The 23,750-nt window shown below is 33.6% G+C and overlaps 1 protein-coding gene across 1 annotated transcript in view; it reads left to right on the top strand.

Annotated features, from left to right (window-relative positions):
- Positions 1 to 607: 607 nt before the first annotated feature.
- DSG3 (desmoglein 3) overlaps positions 608 to 23,750 on the top strand; it is a 43,877-nt gene continuing 20,734 nt past the window's right edge. The window contains exons 1-8 of the mRNA XM_051970292.1: positions 608 to 764; positions 13,229 to 13,264; positions 13,717 to 13,848; positions 15,157 to 15,312; positions 15,538 to 15,682; positions 20,148 to 20,314; positions 21,749 to 21,877; positions 22,620 to 22,805. Coding sequence (XP_051826252.1) covers positions 717 to 764; positions 13,229 to 13,264; positions 13,717 to 13,848; positions 15,157 to 15,312; positions 15,538 to 15,682; positions 20,148 to 20,314; positions 21,749 to 21,877; positions 22,620 to 22,805 — 999 coding nt within the window. The 5' untranslated portion in view covers positions 608 to 716. The remainder of the gene's footprint in view (positions 765 to 13,228; positions 13,265 to 13,716; positions 13,849 to 15,156; positions 15,313 to 15,537; positions 15,683 to 20,147; positions 20,315 to 21,748; positions 21,878 to 22,619; positions 22,806 to 23,750) is intronic.

Raw genomic sequence — 23,750 nt, 5'->3', positions numbered from 1 at the left:
ATTTGGTTTTCACAATAATCCCCAGAGGTATATAACTACAAATATTATTTTCTCTATTCTGTAGATAAGAAAACTGAGGTTCAGAAGCATCAAGTCACAAGCCTATAGTCAACAGAATCAATAAATGCCATGACAGGATTCTAACTCAGATATCCTGACTCTAAGACGTAGCTTCTCTCTACTATATAAGGCAATATATTTTTCTGGTTTCTCACATTTTTTTTAAACTTTTTTTTCTTTGTTTAACTTCTTGCCCCCTATATGTATTTATACTGAAATATAAATTTCATATAAAAACAACCTTTTTAAAAAAAAGTCTAACAAAAGGAGAAACTTGGCATCTTCTTTCTCATTATGATCAAGAGTAGCTTTTTCATTTTCATGTGATGAATTTATTATTCACTAGACACCTTCCTATTACACTTTGTCTTCAGCCTGTGAAATTTCCTTTCAGCTTCCATCAAAGGATTCAATTCACAAGAAATGAGGTGTGTCTAAGATTTTACCTGGAAGCAAAAATGATGCAAGTCTTTCAGGTGAGACCAACCCAGAGCTTTAGGGTGGAGAATTACATAGCTGCATGGGTACACTCTAACAGAAGGAAGCAGACACACTGCTAAGATAGAGCTTCTCCAAGTTTCCATTTCAAGAGGTACAATAGACTAGAACTGAAAGAGACACTTATTGGGATTTGTTTGCAGGAGAAATCAGAAGCCATGAGTTGGCTTGCTTTAAGAGCTGCGGGAGTTCTGGTCATTTTAATGGTAAGTTTTCTCTTTCCTACCAGTAATTACAAACTGCTCCTTATATATTATTTGCTCCTTTTTAAAAAGATTTTATGGAAATGTTGGGTCCTACAGATATTGAGGAGAATCTATAAAAATATAATGATGTCAATGAAAAATGTTTAAATTGCATTTTAAAGGTTGAGTTTAACAATATTATTTTGTTTTTACCTTTCATTTGGATGTAACAATTCACATAGGTAAAAGAAACCACAGAGAAATTTCTACTCAATAAATCACCATCAAGTATTTCTTCAATTCAGTGAACATTATTTCAATGTCTTTTAGATTAAGGAAATTGTTAAAAATCCTAATGCCAGACTAACAAAATAAGAACCAACTTCTTCATTTTTCTCTAAAGAAAATGCCTATACCATCTAAACATACCAATTCATAGAAGAATCTTAGGAATTAAAGGAAATTTAGATATCAGCTCATCCAATGTCTAGAGCCTACAGTAAGGGTTCTGAGTAAACAAAATAGATCCAGTTCTAATTCTCACAGTTGTCTAGACTAGATATCTTATGTCTGTTCTTGACCCTTAAGATGTTTTGTTTTGTTTTTTAAGATATCTAAGTTGCAAGAGAACTGTTCGGTTCTGCAAACATATACTGTATCTAGGATATACTGCAACATATCTAACATATATAGGACTGCTTGCCATCTAGGGGAGGGGGTGGAGGGAGGGAGGGGAAAAATCAGAACAGAAACGAGTGCAAGGGATAATGTTGTAAAAAAATTACCCTGGCATGGATTCTGTCAATATAAAGTTATTATTAAATAAAATAAAATAAAATATTAAAAAAAAGATATCTAAGTTGCAGTTGGAATTATCTTTAAATCAATGTTTTGTTTTATTGAAATTTGAAGTATGCTCAATGGAGAAAGCAATAGATCTAAAATTAAGAAGATCTAAGTTCAAATTCAACCTCAGACATTAGATATAGGACCATCTAATTGCTGTTTGCCTCGTTTCCTCAACTATAAAAAAGGGAATAACAATAGGACCTCCCTCCCTGGCTTGTTATAAGGATAAAATGAGATAATCTTTGTAAAAAGTGCTTAGCACAGTACCTGGAATGTAGTAGGTGCTTTCTTCATGCTCATTGTCTTCCCTTCCCTTGCAATTGGATGGGTGGATAAAGAAGCTATTTTATCAATAGCATTTTTATAAAATATAATAAGCCTTTACTAAGAAAACATATTATGTCAACACTAACCATTTTCCCACAAAAAGGAGTAAAGTCAAGTATCAATTTTTATGAAGGTAGTTTGTAGTTTGTATTTTAGTTGTTATGTGTGTGTGTGTTTCAATATCTGCAGAGAACCAGATATAAATAAATATGGTTTAGATATAGATATGTAGGATATTCCAAAAGTCTTAAACTTCACTTAGCTATTAAAGCTTAAAACTGCAGTAAAACTTTGGGGACAGTGTGAATAAAATAGATATAAATGACATAAACAAGAGAGTGCTGGAAGCTGGAAACAAGAGAGCTCATATTGACTCTCAAAAGCCAACTGTTAAGTTTTCATTGGAAGCAGTCATACCTTAGCAATTGGCAAACACTACAAATCAGATTGGATTTATTGTTTTGTTGATTGTCTAGACTTGAAAGTGATGGAAAAAACATTAATAATGATGATTAAACTCAGAAGCATAGTAGTACGCATACATATTTTATTGGAGTGCTCTGTTAAATATTTACCCCCACACCTCTGAATATAAATATAGGATGATAATAAACATAGATATATCTAGATATAGATATACAGAGATACAACATTTGGGCAGCTAGGTGGCATAATATACAGGGTCAAGAAGAGTTGATCATGACTGAAATGACTGAACAACAAAAACATCAAATACATATACATGAAAAACAAATCTATCCAATTTTCTAACTCTAGACTGAAAAAAATGCTATCTTAGATATTTTATTTTGTCCACTCATTTAAGTTGTATACAACTCTTCATGGCCCCAGTTGGGATTTTCTTGGTAAAGATACTGAAGTGGTTTGCCATTTCCTTTTCTTGCTCTTTTTACAGGTGAGGAACTGAGACAAAGCCAGTGTCACACAGCTATTAAGTAGTTGAAGCCAGATTTAACTAATTCCAAGCCCAGTGGTCTACCTACTGTACCACCTAGCTGTCCTTAGATATTGCATATACATATGTATGATGAATTAACAATTGTCTTTCTTTAGAAAAAAATCACTTAGCCTAATGATATTAATAAAGTGCTCGGTACCCCACAAAGTGTATAATATATGTGTGTGTGTGTGTGTGTGTGTGTGTGTGTGTGTGTATAAATGCTGATTATTGTTTTTAATACAATGATCATTATGGTGAAATAAATCAGGAATATAAATCAATAACCATATGATCTAGTTTTTTCACTGACTAGTTTCATAGATTTCTAGTTAGAAGAGATATCAGAAACCATCTAATACAACCCTCTTACTTCACAGATGTGGAAATTAAGGTTCAGAGTGGTCAAATGGCTTTCTTAAAGTCAGAGTAGTGGGTAAAAAAACCACAAGTCTAAAACCCAAGTCTTTTGTCTCCAAACCAAGGGCTCTTCCCCTCATATATTTCCATGTCACTCTGGGCATCAGAAAAAATAGTTTTGTATTGAGGAAATTAGAATGATTAGACCAATAGGAACTGACAAATGTTGGTTCAAAAACAGAAAGAACTTTCCAATTACAAGAGCTTCTGATAAGTAAAAGGGGATGCCTTTTGAGATAGTGAATTCTTGATGATTACAAGAAGTAAACAAAGGCTGTATTTGGGTCTGATTGGTTTCCCAATTACCAAGATTCATTTTTTCTAATATTACATTTCCATTGTTGTTATCTACTTATTTATCTACTTATCAAGAATGCTCCAGAAAGAATTAGAAGTTTAATGGTCTTTCCCAGAAACTCCAAGGAGTAAAGAATGATCAAAGTGCAATTTTCTACATAATCAAAGTGCCCATGTCAATAATCATCATATACGTGTGTATATACATATATGTATGTATATGTGTATGTATATATACATATATGCATATGTATATAAAATTTTAAGATTTATGAAAATCTCCATTTAACAACCCTGCAAAAGAGATATTCAAGGTTCATTATCCTCATTTTACAGAAGAAAAAACTTAGGTCTGGTGTGTATCTTACTTACACTCACAAATGAGTTAATGTCAGAACTGAGATTTGAAGCTAAACCTCTAGCATTCTTTCTATTATACCACATTGCCTTAAGCTTTTTGCAAGCTCTCTCTAACTTATTATTTTACTTCCTAGGTAGTCTTAGACAGTAATTGGGCATAAGTCAAGACCACTGCTGAAGTTTGTTTATTAACTAAGATACGCTCAAAAGTTCTATTTTGCCATTATGGTCCACAATTGGAACTTTCTGGGATCTGAAATGGTTATTGATATTCCTTAGGCTAAGTGATTTTTTTCTAAAGAAAGACAATTGTTAATTAATAATACATATGTATATGCAGTATCTATCAGGACTTTCCTGCTTTGAAGAGAATTTTTAGCCTTGAAACTGCTCTGTTCCCACAATTGTGGTCATGACCAAATCTCTAGATAACAATCAGCTCTCAAATGTTCTGCAAAAGCAGTCATAATACAAGGCCTGCCGTATCCAGGCCTGAATCCTCAGAAATTCTGAGAGTCTCGAAGAGTCTACAACACTCTAGAGTCAGGGATTGCACATTCTCACAGCAATGCACACAGCAAGTTACAAGAAATGCCCAATATTCCATAATTTCCTGAAGTCCCTACTAAATGGATCTTTAGCATCCTCAAGTTCATCTTGGGGAACACTCAAAATTCTTTTGTGCAACATCAAGCAACAAGCAAACATTTATTAATATGCCAGACACTGAGGTAGGTACTGGACATACAAGTGCAATGAAGGAAATAATCCCTATTCTTACTTACATTCTAATGGGGGGAGACGATATGAAATATACAGCATAAATATAAAGTGAGTCAAAACAAACACATACAGAGAATACATATTAAGTTGTGTGATAAAACTAAAACTAAAAGAAACCAAACAACAACAATAAAACTATAAGTTTGGTGGGAGATTAAAAGAAAAAGAGATCAGCACAGTTTTGAGTGATCAAGTTGGGAGCTCACAGACCTTGACCCTGATCATGGTGTGGTGCTCATTTTATGATTTTGGGCAAGTTATCTCTTGGGCCCAGTTTCTTCATATGTCAAACAGAAATTACAACATGTGTCCTCCCTAGCTCAAAGGCTAGATATATAAAGAAAATGAAATTATTATTTATAAAATATGTTTGTAAAAGTATGCAAAATATTATTAGGAATATTATCTTTATTAAAATGAACAGAAATAATGATTATGATGATGAAAATGGCTATCCCCTTTAATGTTGTGATTTTGACCATGAATATTGTGTTATTTTGACAAGAAATTAAGCTTAAGATGATTCCAAAGAACAACAAAGACATTTTTTTAAAGGGCAACTGTAAAGTTAACAATAGTGAAACAACAGAAAGAATAAAAGGTGCTAATTTAAGTCAGCATGGGTGTGAAAATTTGACATTGTGTCAAATTATAAGTCCTATTCAGCATTTCAACTTTCAACTCTATAGTGCAGCATCTCCAAAAAGTTTAGATCCCACACCCTAGGATTAAAAACTGTTTAAGCATGAATCTCCAAATGTATGTATGATTAATTTATAAATTATATATGTTTCTGTTCTAATGATTGTTTATACTGTAAAATTTACACAAAGCACAAAAATTTAGAAAGGTAAAGATGAAATATTTAATCTTTGAGTGAGTGAAGAGTCACTGAAATTTATTGAGTTGGAGGATGATATAGTTAGTAGGGAATATCATTTTTGTAGGTATGTAGAATATTCATTGAAAATGGGAAAGATCTGAGGCAGGGAAACTAATTAAGAGGCTGTTGCAATAGTTTAAATGAGAGATGATAAGAGTCTATAAGGGATTGGTAGCTATGTGAATAAAGAGAAAGGACTCAGACATATTCTGGAGTTAGAAATGACAAGACTTGACAAATGATTCAATAGATTTGGTGAGTGAAAATGACGATTTGAGGATAGTGTGAGCATTTTAAACTTGGGTGACTAGAAAGATGGAAGAAATAAGGCAGTTTGGAAGAGAACTGTGAGTTTGGAGAGGAAAATAAAATATAATCACAACATGCAAGTCTCTTCATATGGTATTATTTTCTCCCATTAAAAAACAAACAAAAAAAAAGTGTTTGGAATCTTACCAAGCACTCCTCCATAACATGGAACCCACTGGCAAATGGTACACAGTAGCCACAAAGAGATGGATAGGAGGGACATGATATGGAGATGTTGAGGGGAGGAAAATAGAAAAAGAAATCTTTCCTGCCATGGTTAGTTAGCACAAGTGTCTGGGTCAGGTAGGTAAGTAACCACAAGGTAACCACCTTGTTGAACCCACCCATAATCTACACAATCCTGAAAAACCAGAGGTAAGAGGTGGAAATAGGGCTGTTTAAGAGGATGGTACAGTTATATAGAAAATAGGACCCCACGTAGCTGCCTCCTCTTGATCGATCATATATGACTTGGGGGTCAAACCATAGACTTCCCCTCCCAGGATTATTCCAAATATTCCCACTTTTGGAGACACCTTATTCATAGGCTGATTGGGAGCAGGAGAGAGGGGAAATTTTTCTAATATTAGAACAAGTCATGCTATTTGTTAAGGGGTTTTTTTTTTTGTCCAAATACATTTCCATGTATAATGAAAATGTGCACATCCAAAAACAAACATTTAGAGGCAAAATAACCTCTTTAGTTGGGAAATGCTTTTAATCAATAGACAGGATTTTAATCTCCAATTATATGTTTTATGTTTTAAAATAAAGCATATTTTTGCCAAATACTTGATCTGAAAGCATGAATTTTTAGGGAATTTAAAGTTGTTGTTTTATTTATAAGATTAGATTAGTCCACATTCCATGCAGATTAAGTTCAGAATTTTAAACACAAGAGGAAGAGAGTTAGTTTTGAAATTAGAAAACAGGATCTTCCTCAAAGTCCTGCTTGGCCATGTACAACCTATGAAACCTTGGCCCAATCACTTTATATTCCTAGAACTCAATGTTCTCATTTGTAAAGTGAATCAGATGATTTCTAAGGTCTTTCAAGTTTGACATCTAAGATCTGAAGTAATCTATTGTATCAAAACTTTGATTTAATGTTTTCAAAATTTTGATAAAACTTACTCTAATAAAGACATAAGAAGACAGCTCTCTACCTCCTCCATTCCATTCTCCAGATGGAGAAGGGTCTACCAATGTAGAACTCTGCATATATTTGCATCATATTTTTGGAGTAATAGTAAGTTTTGCTATTTTTTCATCTTCCTTTTTTTTTAAAGTAATTCATTGCTATAAAGTATAGCTCTTGCAGAGTGGGGAGAGGATAGATGTAGAAAAAATTTCAAAACAATGTAAAAACAAAAAAAAAAATCAAAATTGCATTTTTTTTTAATCCCAAAAGCAAATATGTCTAGGTTTAAAAATCTGGGGAAAGATTCATAGATGTGTAGAATTCCAAAGTTGAACTATATCATGAGTTTTTAAGGATCTCAAAACCTAGGGGTCTCCAAAGTAGAAACTATAACCTCCTGGTGGCCATGGTCTGACCTCAAAGAATGTGTGAAAAGTCAATTAGAAGGAAGGAAGATGGGATATATCCTATTCTCTCCTAGAAGGCCTATCATGGAGTTTGTCCCCAGTGTGATCATACTGAACTGACCTCCTAACACTCCCAAATCTTCCCCAATCCCTTAACTATACAAGTTTCTAACCTTTGCCCATTCTGAGCTAGATGTAGGTTCCCTCAGAGCAGTTATAATCTAATCACAATCCAGATAATCCAAAATAGCAGCTGCTACACACACACACATACACACACACACACACTATTATCCTGTTTATTTCTCGACTGTGTCAGGCACCACAGGGCCATTTTGAAGGGCTTTGGACTCCAGCACAGTGGCTGGTAAGATGTTCTATTCACCATTTTTGTTCATGTTTTGAAAGAGCTGAAATGAGTCATCCTGGATGAGTGGTAGCTGATATGTTGTGACAATTCTTTTCCTTCAAATTTTCCCTTCTTGCTTACTTCCCTGACTCAGTTAAGGAAACCATTTTCCTTCCAGGTTTATCTTAAATATAATCTCAAACTTCCCAATTTCCCTCACACACAAATCTAATCAGTTTTAAAATGGTCATTTCCATTTTCACATCTCTTGCAAATGTTCTCTTTTCTGTATTCAAACAGTTCTCATTACTTAGTCCAGACTGTCATCACCTCTCAACAGAATTACTGCAATAGCTTCTTAATTAGTTTCCTTGCCCAGTCTCTCCTATCTCCAATCTTTCCTCCATACTGCTGCATACCTCCTAAAACTCAAGTCAGAATATGTTATTATTCTGCTCAATAATCTCCAGTATTTCCCTACTGACTCTAGGATCAAAAATCATTTCATCTTTAATTCATCCTCTTTTCACTTCTATTCCTATATAAGATTTATACATAATTATCAGTTCAGTTATATTTGTATTATGTATATATAATATATTGTATATATTACTTATATATACTGTTACATTATTACTTATTTTATGTATTATATATTTTATTTATATATTATTTATATATGATATATAGTATGTTGTATATATATAATATATTTACATATAATTTATAAATAAGTAGATCTATATGTATTTGCTTAATTTTGCTGACAGGATATTTGATTAAAATGTTTGAAGGCCACTGATCTAATACCTTCATTTTATAGATGAGAAAATTGAAGCCCAAAGAAGTGGAATAGTTTGTCCAAAAACATATGGCTAATAAATAACAGGACCAGTATTCAAATCCTGATCCAACCAACCATTATATTCTACCTTAAAGAGTTTTTATTCCAACCCCCTCATTAAGAGATAAAGAAACAGAAATAGAAAGAAGCCAAGTGATTCATAGCTTGCCCACATTTAAATAGACAGTGTTAAACTTAACACTATAACCCAAGGTTGGCTTCAAATATCCTAGATTTATGATCATAGAATTATAGGATTCAGAGTTAGAGGAGATTTTGAAGAATATGTATGATTCAGCCTACTAATTTTGTAGCTGAGGAAACTGAGGTCTAGAACTACCGAGTGATTTGCTAGTCACAAAGATAGTAAGTGGCAAAATCCAATTTTTCAAAAAAGAAAGGGAGAGAGGGAAGAAGAAAGAAAGAAAAGGAAATAAGAAGGGAGAAAGGGTTTTGTTTTTCATATTGAGTTGAAGAGGAATTTTTTTAAATAAGTGCACAAAAGGACAAAACCCTAAACCCATGAAGAGATTCCACACAATCCTCCTGATTTAGGCAGAAGTATAAGCAAGACTGAATTATTTCTAATAATTTATATTTGTATGGACATGTACAGTCAATACCTTCCTTAATCATGGGGTCCATGAGATCTAAGCCAGGTACAAAGCATGATTTAAGTAAGCATCTATCTACTCAAAATCATAGATGTTAACATTTCCTTCTCCAGTTCATTTTATAGATAAGAGAACCTGTAAGGCAAACAGGTTAAGTGACTTGCCTAATGTCACACAACTAGTGTCTAAGGCTGGACTTGAACTCAGGTCTTCCGTCCCAGCATTCTACTCACTGAGCCACTTAGCTGCCCCCAGCATATGATAGCTCTAGAATTACCAGTTATCTAAGTAGAAGGGAGAGGTACTAACCTATAGGTATGGAATATTATGTAGGCTCACAGTGTCAGATAGTTGTGTTTATCTTTTGTTGTTAAAAGGGAAGTTCTTAAGAAAGGGATTCTCAATTATCATGTACTCATCCTTCACATCTAGGCAGCTCTTTCTAGATCCCTATTTCTCCCACCTTTTCTAACATCTCCCGGTCCTCTGCTAACCTATGTCATTGCAATACAAATTTTTCTAACCATATCAGAGAAGAATTTTCAGCTCTTTTTAGCATGTAGTCTTGCTATTTTGTAATTTAAGTCAAGAGAGCATCCAGGAAAAGCCTTCAATCTTACATTAAATACATGTTGTTGGGTTTTATTTAATCCTTTACTTCTGAAGTGATACTCTGAAGATCAGTCCTTTACTTAAATTAGAATTTTAAAAAAGCCTTCCAACTACTTCCATTATGTCTATAGTAGTTCATTCAAATCAACACATATACCCTAAATGATTCAATGAGCAAGAGAAGAAGCACAGCAATGTTGAAGTGAAGTATTAGAATTCTTACATACCTCGCAGTAACAAAATACCTATTCTCTCTATCCATGAAAGAGAGTTGTTGTGGTAATGGTGATGGTAACGATCATTGTTGTTCTTATTACTGTTGTCCCTCAGGCTGTGAAATGCCTTTATGTGCGTGCAGTTATGGTAATTTGGTCCTCCTTTTCTAGTCACAACAGGACTCAGGATTCACTAGGGATGCTACTAGACATTGAGACCTAGAATGGTCACATTTGATATCATTCTTGGTACTTTGAACAACTTTCTTTTAAATATGAGTTTGTATTTAACATCTTTTTAATGAGTAAGGTCCTTAAGATCCTGGGGCTGCTTTCCTTTTAGTCCTGACTTTGACCTGGGGTATGCTAGCTGATTAATCTCTTAAAAGCTAGACCCACCTACCTCAAGCTGAGTGGAAACACAGGAGACTTATCCAAAAAGTTTTGCTTATTAAATCATGGAGTTTGAAGATGAATCAAATAATCTCTAGCTCATGATTCCAATATTTCCTATTCATTACAAACACATTAAGTGAAACTGTTAATCCATTTTCCTTGTTTTATCTTTCCTTTGGACATTTCATAGCAATATAGAAATTTGGGTTTGTGAGAATTTGTGTATTTTTTTAAAGAATTTATAAAGTACTATTGTCACATAGGATTTGAAGTAGGCTCAGTGAGAACTAACTGTCCTTTATATACCTACAGGGAAAAAAACTAATCCTCTGGGTGGTATCAGTGTAACCATGTCTCATAGCTTGTGAATTGTGACTCTTGCACTTCTTCCAGTAAAGAGAACCATATTCCCCTGGGCTTTTTTCCCAAGGACTTAATAGGAGGAGATTACAAGATGGTTGCTTAATAAAGAACAGCAGAAGTGAGACACAGACCTGACCAGACCTGTTATAACCACATTTCCTAGTTTTTATTCAGAATGACGAACACATGTTCCTTAAATATGAGCTTCAGCCTAATGCCATTGTCAATCACTTAGAATCACTTGGGATGGTATTCTTTGTTCCTTGGTTCTATCCTGGGCTATTACTAGCTAACAAGCTTTTAAGTTAATTAATTGTGTAACAATCAATCTATATAGTTACAGAGCAAATAAACTTTGAACCAGATTTTTTTTTAATTTAAAATTTTTCTCATTTTGGACTTCTTTCCCCCACTGCTCCTTCGTGGAGTCACTACTTAGTGCAGCTACCTATTTTTTTTTTGAATAAAGTTTCCCCAACATTTTAAACTGTTTCTCTTTATTCAAGTGTTCATATAACCAATAAGTAGTGACTAGTGCTTATTAATAATTATCTCAGTATCTAAGGAGTGCTTAGAACTCAACTAAATTCTGTGGTAAATACAGAATAGTAAAGGGCCTAGTATTTGGCCTTGAAGATGTCAAGAATTAGTTGAGGAGGCTATATTCACACAACTGAATTAATATTAAACTATAAAATATCTGTATCGCTGTCAAAGGACATGGGGCAGACTAGAAATAGTAAGAATTCAGTGATGGGGAAGATGAGTGAGGAATTTAATCTCAAGTCAAGATTCCTGGAAGAGGTGAGACTTAAACTGACACTTTAAGTATAGGTAGACTGTCAATGGGAAGAAGGAAGAAGAGAAAGGAACAAGATGAAAGACTACTTGGGGACAGAGATAATTAGGATGAATTCAAGGGAAAAGGAGCCAGCAGCTCTGTGATTCATTATTCTCTAGGTTTTTTTTTTCTCTCTTTTAAAAAAGGTTATAAACATCAAGGTCTTAAGTCTGTAAAATGTATTTTGAACAAAATTTTAATAAAAACTTACCAAAAAAATTCTTGTTATACTATAAGTAGGCATGATTCTACCTTCAATAGTACTAGTAGCATAACCCTAGGCACATCATTTAACCTATCTGTCCCTCAGTTTCCTCATCTGTAAAATGATGGGTAGAACTTGGTAATTCTCCATGTCCAGTGGTCTATCCACTGGGCCATTTAACTCCCTACCTGTCTTATACTCTGAACAATGGGACATTCATCATTCATTTATTATACTATTTTTACTCCATTAGTATGAATGAGTAAGTGTGGATAACAGATTAGCAAACACATGACAAACTACATTTTTGTGAATTTTAAAGGGTATAATCATCTTTTATATTGATTGCCCTGACCTTCACCAGCTATATTGTCCTCACCCACCAATATCCAATAAAAGATATCTTTTCACCTTAAATACCATTAATTTTCGGTGAGAAATGGTCAACATAATCTTCAAGCCTGCCTTTTACTATGAAGTGAAGGGGGCTTTGAATTTTGAAAACAATCCATTTTGACATTTAATTAAATTCATTATAATTACATTCTTCTTTAGTTTCAATAGTTCCAGGTGTCCATTTTTATTTAGAAGGAGATAAGAAATTTGGAGAGCTCCAGAAACAGACTGCTGGGCATGTTTTTTACAAAGTCAATTAAGTTATTTCTTTATTAGTAAAATGATCCTTGTCTAAGTAAAGAACAGGAAGAACTTGTTCCTGGGAACATGTGTCATTTCCTGGCAGTGACTTCTCTTCAACTCTTGTTCACAGAGGACAGGTTTTTGATGAACAAGAGTTGAAGAGAAGTTACTGCCAGGAAATGACACATGTCATTAACTCTATATCAATATCTGGAAAGGCATCACATTGCACTGAATAGTGATCTTGGATTCAAGCAGAGCCAAATTTCTAAATATTTAAAGCCAGATTTCTATATATTTCTATATTGCAATTCATCAAATGCTTTCTTCAATTTAATCATCAACTTGTCATATATTGATTATGTAACCATAACAAGTCAGTTAACTTCTTGGTACCCCCTAAATACTATTGTCAGGCTATAAGTTACAAATAAGTGACTGATCTACTATAGCAGAAGGAATTTCCACACCAGAAGTGCCTTATATTGATGAAATCAAAAGTCTAGACTCAAAACATCCTATGTGTATATGTGTATGCATATATGTATGTAATGTTATAGGTACAAAAATATACATGAATATATAAAAATATACATATTCATAATAATGATTATAATTTTCTTCTTAATTCCAAGAGCCCAACTTGGTTCTAATTTTCTCTCAATATTTACAGGTGGTGGTAGAGGTCAACTGTACATTCTGGGTAGAGGTAATGTATGAATACATTATTTTGACTGAAATACAGATAAAAATAGATGAGACAAAAAATACAGGAAAAAAATAACAACATTTGTGCAAATAAATGTTTTATTGGGTTTCTGCCAAATTTCTAAGCAATATTTAAAACCATATTTCTATATTGCAATTCATCAAATGCATTTTGATCATCTTCTTCTTCATCCTAAACAAATATATTAAGCAATACCTATGTACTCAAAACTCTTAGATATTTTGAGGTGTACAAAAAATATGAGAGTTTCCAATCTCAAGGAGCTTACAACCTTATCAAAAATATTTAACTATTTCTTTTGCAAACAAGTAAACAAAAATTTGATCCTAGGTCTTTTGTAGTTTAAAGATATATATATATATATATATATATATATATATATATATATATATTAGGACAGAACTTTTATTCTTTTGGCTTTTTTGAATAAGGTAAAAGAACAAAATGAAGAAAGTGGCACAGCCTTGCAGAAGCCCCTCAGAAGATATAAACGTGAATGGGTCAAATTTGCAAAACCTTGTCGAGAAAGAGAAGACAATTCAAAGAGGAATCCAATTGCTGTTGTAAGTTGCACACGAAGTAGAAGTAGAAGTACCAGAAAGATTAGACTTAAATAGGAACAACAGCAAATGTTACATTTATTGATCATTTAAAATAACAAAAGTTATTGGGTTTATTGAGTATCTCCTAAAGGTACTGGTTTGATATGGAGAGGAGCTATTATCTCTGTCATCATAATTTAGTTGGGGAATGAAAATATATTCATGAAACTGCTTGAGAAGATTGCAAAACTGAATATGTCTAAACGCCAAAATTAGTATGAATAATAATTCCTATGGAGTTTCAGGGAAGGGAAGATTTAATATGAACTGGTATGGTCAAAAAAGGTCTATGGCAGATCAGGTACTTAAACTGAGCCTTGAAGAATGGGTAACAGTGAAGTTCTAAAGGAGTCACATGAGCAAAAATTAATTGGAGCTGAAAATGATCATGGCTGGTTAGAAGAGAAGGTTTGTGTTGGAGAGTAGTAAAAGAGAGTTAGATGAGTAGGGCAGGCTTGTACCTTAGATTATAGAATACATCAAATACAGAATAAGAGGAGTTTTGTAGTCTGACCTCATTCTGCCATCACATTCTAATACCTAGCTATTATGGCATATAAATGAATAAGTTTTTGGCAGGAATATATATGTATATATATATATGTATAAATATATATATACATATAAGTATACATATATGTGTATATGAAAACATATACACACACACATATATATATACACACATACATTACTATGTTTAAAAGGACTGTATTTGGCCTCAGAGGTCATTTAATATAATTCCTTAATTTTACAGATGAAGAAACTGAAGAGATTCAAAGAGTATTGGAGACAGAATCTGAACCTTGATCTCTGATACTAAAATCAATCATCTTCACTTGGCTTTCTTTCCCTTCTTTATATTTAACCCCTCAGATCTACAACCAGAGGCATTATTAAATGCTTTTAAATAACTGAAAGACCTGAATTCATTCTTGCACATGTTTTAAAGACTCTCTGCTCTCTCTTTAACCTGTGGATATAAGCATAGTACCCATACCCCTCATGGTATAATCCTAATACCCAAAGACCTCCTTAGAAAATTGAGATATTATGCATGAAAAACATCTGAAGTTACTCATTATTTCCAGATGAGGAAGAAAGTAAGTAGAGATAATAAATGAAGGCAGAGAGATTGTCCTCAAATAGAGAAGCGAATGATTAATCAGGGTTCAAAATGAGAAGTTTTTCAAGAATAGAGAAGAGAAGGAAAGGCATTTGTAAAATTTTTTGAACCATGATTTCCATAATTTTTTATATATTTTGATGCAGATTACTTCAGATTTTCAAAAAAACCAGAGAATTACATATCATATCTCTGGAGTGGGAATTGATCAACCCCCTTATGGTATCTTCATTGTTAACCCCAGAACTGGAGAAATTAACATAACAGCAATAGTTGATCGAGAGGAAACCCCAAAGTTCCTGGTAAGTAAAACTTACCTAATATCTAATATCTAATAAGCCTAATATCATTCTGAATTTCCCCTTCTATGGTATGACTGATGATTACACTATTCTTTTAACATTTAGAAAGCAATATTGGTGCTTATATTATAATGTATAATCAGTCAATTTATGAAGTATAGCACTTGGCAATTTAGTGTCAACCATTTCTGCTCATTGTGAATACCATTTTTATTTTTCTTCTAGATTACCTGTCGGGCTCTAGATGAAAGGGGGAGAGATGTAGAGAAGCCTCTTATACTTACAGTCAAAATCTTAGATGTCAATGACAATCCTCCAGTGTTCTCACAAAGCATATTCTATGGTGAAATTGAAGAAAACAGTGCAGCAAGTAAGTCTTCCACAGGATCCCCCATTCCAGAGTTTTTTGCAAAATTATACATCACTAGGTGAACTGGGTGGATACAACAAACTGCAAACCTTATTTCCCAGAATAATCCATTGAAAGTAGTAAGGAAGCATTTGCCTAATTTTTACAAAGAAAGAAGTTTATATGAAGTACAATTTCTGCAAGACTGCATAGCAAAGTAGCAGTTGAACTAGAGTAAGAGTTCACCATACTGACATTTCAAAGTTATATGTCTGATATATAGCACTCTCTTTGAAGTATATTAATAATATTATTGCATATCATCAGGAGCATTGATAATATATACATATACATATAAAATTTAATCCTGATCCATGAAGTTAATGATAGTCTACTGTATTGCTTTGATAAAGGATAAAATTAGTAGTGTCCAATAGCATATAGTTCCTGAGATGGGTATGTTTTTAAAAGGAGCAATGAATTTGATGACCAGGAGTCAAAAATTCTGTCCTGATACAAGATTAGAAGTAATAGTGAGTTAAGTTATTTAGTAGTAATGCCAAAGAAAGTGAAAAGATAGTCTGTCATTAAACTATATTGAATATTTGACTGGAAAAAGTGATTTGTTTGAAGAGAAATGCTAGAAAGAGATATTTTAGAACCCTTGGAAAAAACCTAATTAACCATGCAATTTTGGAGACCTGAGCCAGTGAGAAATACGCTGGTACTTACTAAAAGTATAACCTAAACCTTGATTCTGGTTTCTACTGAAAAACAGTGGATGAAAAGAAAGGAAAAAATCCTGACCATTTTATAGTTTATAAGAGAGTATTACCTGACAGAAAATGGGACTAGTGCTTAGCATTAGCCTGGCACATACTGGGTCCTTAATAAATCCCAGTTGACAGATTGACAATAACCAAGACAGGATGAAAAGAGCTTTGCAATGGGCTATCAAAACAAGTTGGTGACAGCTCCAACAACTGGTATTCAACAGCATAGAAACAACATTTTAGCACCTACTGAAGAGTAATTAAAGTCAGAAATTTCAGATGGAGGTTTTGGAATTAGTTTCTCCTCCAACTTTGGCTCACCTGGAGTATACATTATACCTTGTCCACAATATGATTTAGGGTAGTTGCTCTAAGTACAAAGGGTCTCAGAGCTCTGAGAAGAGTTAAAAATGAGTAGATCCCAAGGGTATATCATATAAGGTGGATGGATACAAGGGACTCTTTTTGAGAGGACTTTGTAAAACAAAAGCAGATTTTTTTTAATGACAGTAATGCTCATAATGGCATTTTTGCAAGTATCTTTTGATAAGGGGTACTACAAATATATCCAGCTCTTTGATAAGGAATGCTGCAGAGCTTGACACAGTTCTGGGAAGCCAATTTGTTAAATTTTCAGTATGATCTTTATACCTTGGAAATCAGAAAATTCTAAAAATCATGACTTGATTTATTCTTCTGTTGATTTCTAGACATGAGAAAATGATAGTGAAAAAATTAATCACATAAATTAAATTTAAAAGTGCAATATGCATATGTTTTCAGGAGAAATGGTTCTCAAACATTTACGAGTACACCTTTGGGTGTAGAGTTTAGAGAAGGCTCCATCATCAAAAGATAAAAAATAAAGACTTTCAGTCAGATAGGGGTTAAATTAAAAGAACTGTAGCTGACCCAAAGATTCAGTGATCCAGGATCTGACTTCAGGTCACTTATTCAGTTCCTAGGATGATGCTAAAATTAATGTCTCCAGAAACTCTAAACCTAATGAAAACACAAGCGTTAATGACAACCATAAATAGAGGTCATTTGTCCAAAGAAGAATAAGGAAAGTTTGCAGATAAGGAAATTGAGATCTGACAAGGATAAATGACTTTCCCAAGATCATACACGTAGTAACTGGTTTTAGTAATTTGTTGTTGGGAATATTAATAGTTATAATTTTTAAAATAACAAATGCTAATTTTAAGTATAGCTAGTTCTGCTTGGTTATGTCCAAATAAAGCAAAATATCGCACATTAATCTAAAGAATGAAAGGGCAGTAGGAAAACAGAGAATATGTCTGACAATACTCCCCTTTGCATCCTCCCATGCTATCTGAAGTTTCCAGGCAGAATTTAAAAGCATAATCTTCCTCTTTACTAAATTGTGCAAGACCTAATTGGCATGAGTGGGTTGTAGCAAGATTTACATATCTGGGATACATGTTTTCCAAGGCAAGACAGAGTCAAGGCTGTTGCTTTAATAGAGTAATTAAAGGCTTTTGCTTTTAACAAAGCCTACAGCTAAATTCAACACAATTTAAAGGTTGTGTCACATGGGATGAAAAACTATAATCACAGAGGGTTTTGAAGACAACTATTAGCTTGGTCTGTGTTGTATGAAGAGAGCAAGAAATTATGGCAATAAATGAAAATGAAGTAAATGGTAGGATTAGAAAGAAGAAAACACATTCCCTCTAAGAAACAGACATCACCTGGATATCTCATTTTTTCTAATTCAATTTGGTGTTATTCTCTTTGAGGAAGTTGTAGTTAGAAAACATGGATGATGACAAATCAACCCTTTTTATGTCATCCTTGATACACAGATAGTTGTATATTTCCCTCTAGATAGGCTAGGTTGTTGAATAAATTGCATCAAAAGATAGAGAGATATACAGAGTATTTATAACACAACCCTGTGTTTTAAGCATTATGCTAAGAACTGGACAAAGAAATATAAGAAAACAAAAGAGCCCCTGACTTCAGGGAGCTTACATTCTAACAGGAGAAATTTTGTAAGGGCTTGTTGTAAGGCAAGGTTACATAAAACACCTTGATGTGGAGATTTCTAGTAAGTGGCAAGGAGGCAGAGATCTGACCTCTGGCTAGATAAGCCAAAACCTTACCTTTCAAAACTTGGGGATAGTAGGAAAAGTGAGCAGGGAAGAGGAAAAGGATGATATCTAAGGCTCCAGTGGGAGAAAGATGAGGAGAATGACCATAGAGCTGAAGGTATGTATAGAAACAAATGGGGAAAAGATACCTGGCCAACAGCAAAACAAGACAAAAGAGAAGAGAGTTGCTTGACTATTCTAAGTGCCAATCTTACCATTCAAACCCACAGTTGTCTTCCCCTTCTTTGATCCCTGCAGCACTTCTTGAATCTGCCATTCTTTGGGCACTGTGTAACAAGCTATCACATAGTGCTGTTTTAATCTTGATGTTAAATGTTTTCCTATCCCCCTCCCCAGGCTTTAAGTTCTTCAAGGGCAAGAAGGCATATCCCTTTTGTATTTGCCACATCTATTATATTCCTGTTGCCCACCCAGCATAACAAATACTGACCTCCCCTCAGAAAAAAATCCATTTATACCATCAAATTGAATTTACTGAATATGGAGCATAGTTTCAATATGGACTAAAATTTCTCCAATCCTTAAGTCCAGTAAAAGTGAATTCAAGCCATTCCTGCACTTTGAAGTAGAAATCTAGCAAAGATTAGGTCAGGTTCACTTGCAGCTGCATAAATATAAAGGCATATTTACGATCACCAATAATCAAAAATAGCCACCAGGTTATTTCTATATGCCCTCAATTCAATTCATAAAACACTTATTAAGTGTTCTGAGCACTATGCTAAGAATTAGGGAATATGTAATATTTATATGATACAGTGAAATAATCGTGATGTACCATAATGAAAGATACATGCAGAAAAGAGGCACAATGTGCTCTATGAGGTCTAAAGGGAAAGATAATTATCCACTGGTAAAAACAAAGAAAGGAGTTCATGGAAGGAAGAAACGTGTTTGAACCAAAATTTAGAGGAAAGGGAGCATCAACTTGTACATACAAAACCCTTGCCTCAAAATCACAATAGCATTAAGACATATTGGACAAAAAAATGTGCTTCTAACAAAACAAACTAGCCCTCAATGTTCTTACTAGTGTGCAAAACTCAGTCCTGGAAATTAGCAAATGAATATGACGTGTTGGGCAGTGAGAGATTAAATGAATTACCCAGGATCATCCATCAGGTATGTGTCAGAGGCAGGACTCACACTCAGGTCTGATTTTCAGATCAATTACCTATCACTGTACAAGGCTATGTACATCTTTATTTACAAATGTTCATATAAATCAGTTCATTTGACTCTCAGAATCTCAGAGTTGGAAAGGATTTCAAAAACCATCCCTGAACAAGGATTTTCTTTACACCCTCCCCAATAGGAGTTAATCTAGTCTTTGCTTGAAGATTTTTAAATCTTCTGCAGGCTGCTTTTTTAGCTATCCAGATCCCATGCTTTTAAGAGCTTTAAAAATCTGACTCAGTTAAATCCTAATTATACTATTATATCTGCAAAACAATGTGATATAAACAATAAATATTTTAAGTAGATTAGGAACATAATAAAGTTTTGTTGATTCTTTTGTGTAGATATAACATAGTTCTATAAATATTCATTTTTTTTCAACTTCTCTTTCCCTAGATACTCTGGTAATGGTGTTAAATGCAACAGATGCTGATGAACCAAATCATATGAATTCCAAAATTGCCTTCAAAATAATCTCACAAGAGCCTCCGGGACAACCCATGTTCCTCCTAAACAGACATACTGGGGAAGTGCATTCAATGACCAATACTCTTGATAGAGAGGTAAAAATATTTTTATAAACATCTTTGCCAAAGTATTTCACTTGAACGAAGTCAGAACAGAGAATTCCTTAAGTCTATATTTTTTCAAAAGACAAAAAAAGGAAAGAAGAAATTAGAACAAAGCCAAATTAGTTAGCTTGGGTGTGATTTTATCATGCAAAATACAACCCTCATAAAAAAGAGACACAAGCTTTCTATATGCTGTGCGAATTTAAATTTCTGAATGAAAGCAGAGCAATGTAGAAACATAAGAGTGAACGAATTGCACTGAGAACAAATTCACAAGTTACCAAAGAAGAGATTTTTGAACAAAAAAGAAAGATTTTGGGGGGGAGGGGAGGGAAATTCATTTCAAACTTTCCCTGGAATTTCAAATTGTAGTTCTCCAATCTTCCCCATCTGCTGCTCATTGCTATTTTTTTTATTTTGTCTAACTTCTCTAACTTCTTTCAACTAAACTTGTCTCTTTTTATAGCAATCAATATTCTTTATCACTCTCCTTTTTTCCTCTTGAATTTCCTATTTCTGCATTTTTCTGCAATTTTCTCTGCATTGGCTGGAAATGGAGAAAAACAGAAAATCATTATACATGAAGTGGAAAATCAGTTTCCTTCCTTAGCTCTCAAGGGTGCAGCTCCCATTACCTTCTATCCATTTCTACTCAGAGAATATCAACTTCTCATGGATCACATGCCACACTGTGATCTACAAAGCCCATAAGGCAACAGTTACCTAGAATCTACCAATGGAGCATCTCATAACTACATAACTATTACTTCTCTGGTTACAAGAGATAGTTATTAGATAGTTACCTACCAAAGGTGTGTAATAAAAGCAACTTCTGCTGTACTTTTCATCATGGCTGGTTGACAATATCCATAGTCTGATCACTAAGTGTAGTCTAATTTTTTTTTTCTGAAATTGATTATTCAAGCCTCCTACTCAGTAAGAAACAAAGTGATTTTCAGTAACATTTTTTTGACTAGACCTCTCATTTCATTAATAAAGGGAGTTCCTACTGAGAGCTTCCCTCTAAGAATTTAGGTCAGTGATCTCTCTGGAATTTATAGTCTCAAAGATTTGTCAGGTCTCTAAGAGATGGTCATTTCTTCATGGTTTCACAGACAATATGTATCAGAAGTTCTTCTTGAATCTAGTTTTCTAGATTCCAAGGTCAGCTTGCTATCTACCATGCTGTCATAGCTTTTCTAAAGCACTTTAGTGTAAATACAACACACACATTTTCCCCCAAATGTGAGTTGTATAAATCTTAAGTACAGCCTACAATCAGTGGCATTTTTCACTGTTTGATAATATAGTTCTTCTCTTTCAAAAAGTTATTGATTTATACAAAAATATTCTTGTTCTGGGTGTTCAAAATATAATATTTTTTAAGTTTGATTATCTTTTTCTTTTTTCTTTTATTAAACTTAGAAATACAGCAAGTATAGCCTGCTTGTAAGTGGTGCAGATCTTGATGGAGCTGGACAAGCAACTGAATGTAGTTGTCAAATTACGATTAAAGATGTTAATGACAATTTCCCATATTTTAAAGACTCACAGGTATGTTTTTACTTTTTGACAAACCTATGTTAGATAGACAAACAGGCAGACAGACAGATGGATAGATAGATAAATACATAGACAGACAGGTTGATAGGTAGATAGATAGATAGATAGATAGATAGATAGATAGATAGATAGATAGATGTTAGATAGATTTGTATTCCTCCTTACGTGATTAGATGTCACTAATCTTGCTTGGAACAATCCCACTTTCAACAGTGCCTAGCACAGTGTTGTGCAGACCAGTAGCCTTGTTCATAAAGTAGTGGGCTTAGTGTCAGGAAGATTCATCTTTCTGAGTTCAAATACAGCCTTAGATACTTACTAGTTGTGTGACCCTAGGCAAGTCACTTCACCTAGATTGCCTCAGTTCCTTTTCTGTAAAATGGGCTGAAGAAGAAAATGAAAAACTACTCTAGTATTTTTGCCCAAAAATCCCAAATAGGGTCTCAAAAAATCTGATATGACTAAAACCAGAAAAAAATGACACAATATTCATGCATGTTTGTGATTTGAAATGAGTTAGTTGACTCATGTGATCATAGGTATGCACTGAGTGGGCTGGGAATGTCAATACACTTTAGGGAAGTATTCCCATTGGTCCTTATACTTTTCTTGTAGTATCCAACTCAAATGCCCTCCTTCTAAGTAGAACATCTATTTGAGGAAATAATGTAAATTTCTTTTATAAAAAGACTAATAATTTACTCTTAATGAATTCTGCAACTCTCTTTTTCAGTATTCAATAAAGATTGAAGAAAATATGCTTAGTTCTGAAGTGATTCGGTTTCAAGTAACAGATCTTGATGAAGAGTTCACAGATAATTGGTTTGCTGAATATTTCTTTACCTCTGGAAATGAGGGGAATTGGTTTGTAATAGAAACTGATCCAAAAACCAATGAAGGAATCCTGAAAGTAGTTAAGGTATGTTGTTTTGTTTAGGAGGGGCCGAGGGAGGAGAGACACAGTGGGGGATAACTTGGCACTTAATTCATATAGGGGATTTCTAGTGAGGGAAATTACAATATAGAACAACTGCAATTTATACTTAGAGAGTTGCTTGAGGACTCTGAGAAGTTAGATGATTTGTGCAGAGTCACATAGCCATTATTTGTCAAAGGTGGGTCTTAAACCCACCTTCCCTCTTATTAAAAATACTAAAATTAGATTCTTAATAATGATAATACCTATGACTTTCACATCTAGTATTAAAATTATAATCTTAATTGAAACTACTACATTTGCCCCCAAAAAATTAAGTGAATATACTTGGTTAGTTATTTGTATATATTACTATATTTATCTACATACAAATTACATTGCCATAAGAATTTAAAATAAGGTGAATATATTAATGTCACCCACTGCAAACATATTCAAGTACAATACTAAGGAAAGATGGATTAAATAGATTATGGGATAGGATAATGAGGCGCTTCTTAAATGTCCCTCTAAATGGGTTCTAGCTACATGAAATAGATAGAAATAAAAGAACAAAAAAAAAAAAAAAAAAGATTACTCCTGGAAAGTGGAAATGTATTAACTGAAACTTCTGGGGGAAAAAATAATTGTGAGAGGGGACTACCAATGGAAAGGTATGGAGATAGGAGATAGAATATCATATATGCTAAAGAACAACAAATAGGTTGTTGTGGCCAGATGTTAGAATGTATGGGGGGGAGTGATATATATGACTGGAAAAGTAGGTAGGAGCTAGATTGTGCAAAATGTAAATGTCAAATAGGAATTTTTAGTTATTCTAAAGGAAATAGAACCTATTAAAATTTGGAGAACAGTGGGGTGATAGAATCAAACCTGTATCTTAGGAAAATTACTCTACAATTGTGTAGAGAATGGATTCAAGAGAGG

Source organism: Antechinus flavipes, chromosome 1, assembly GCF_016432865.1.
Source record: "Antechinus flavipes isolate AdamAnt ecotype Samford, QLD, Australia chromosome 1, AdamAnt_v2, whole genome shotgun sequence".
Classification (NCBI taxonomy): Eukaryota; Metazoa; Chordata; class Mammalia; order Dasyuromorphia; family Dasyuridae; genus Antechinus; species Antechinus flavipes.
Note: the sequence above shows the minus strand (reverse complement) of the source record. Positions and strands in the feature narration are given on the sequence as shown.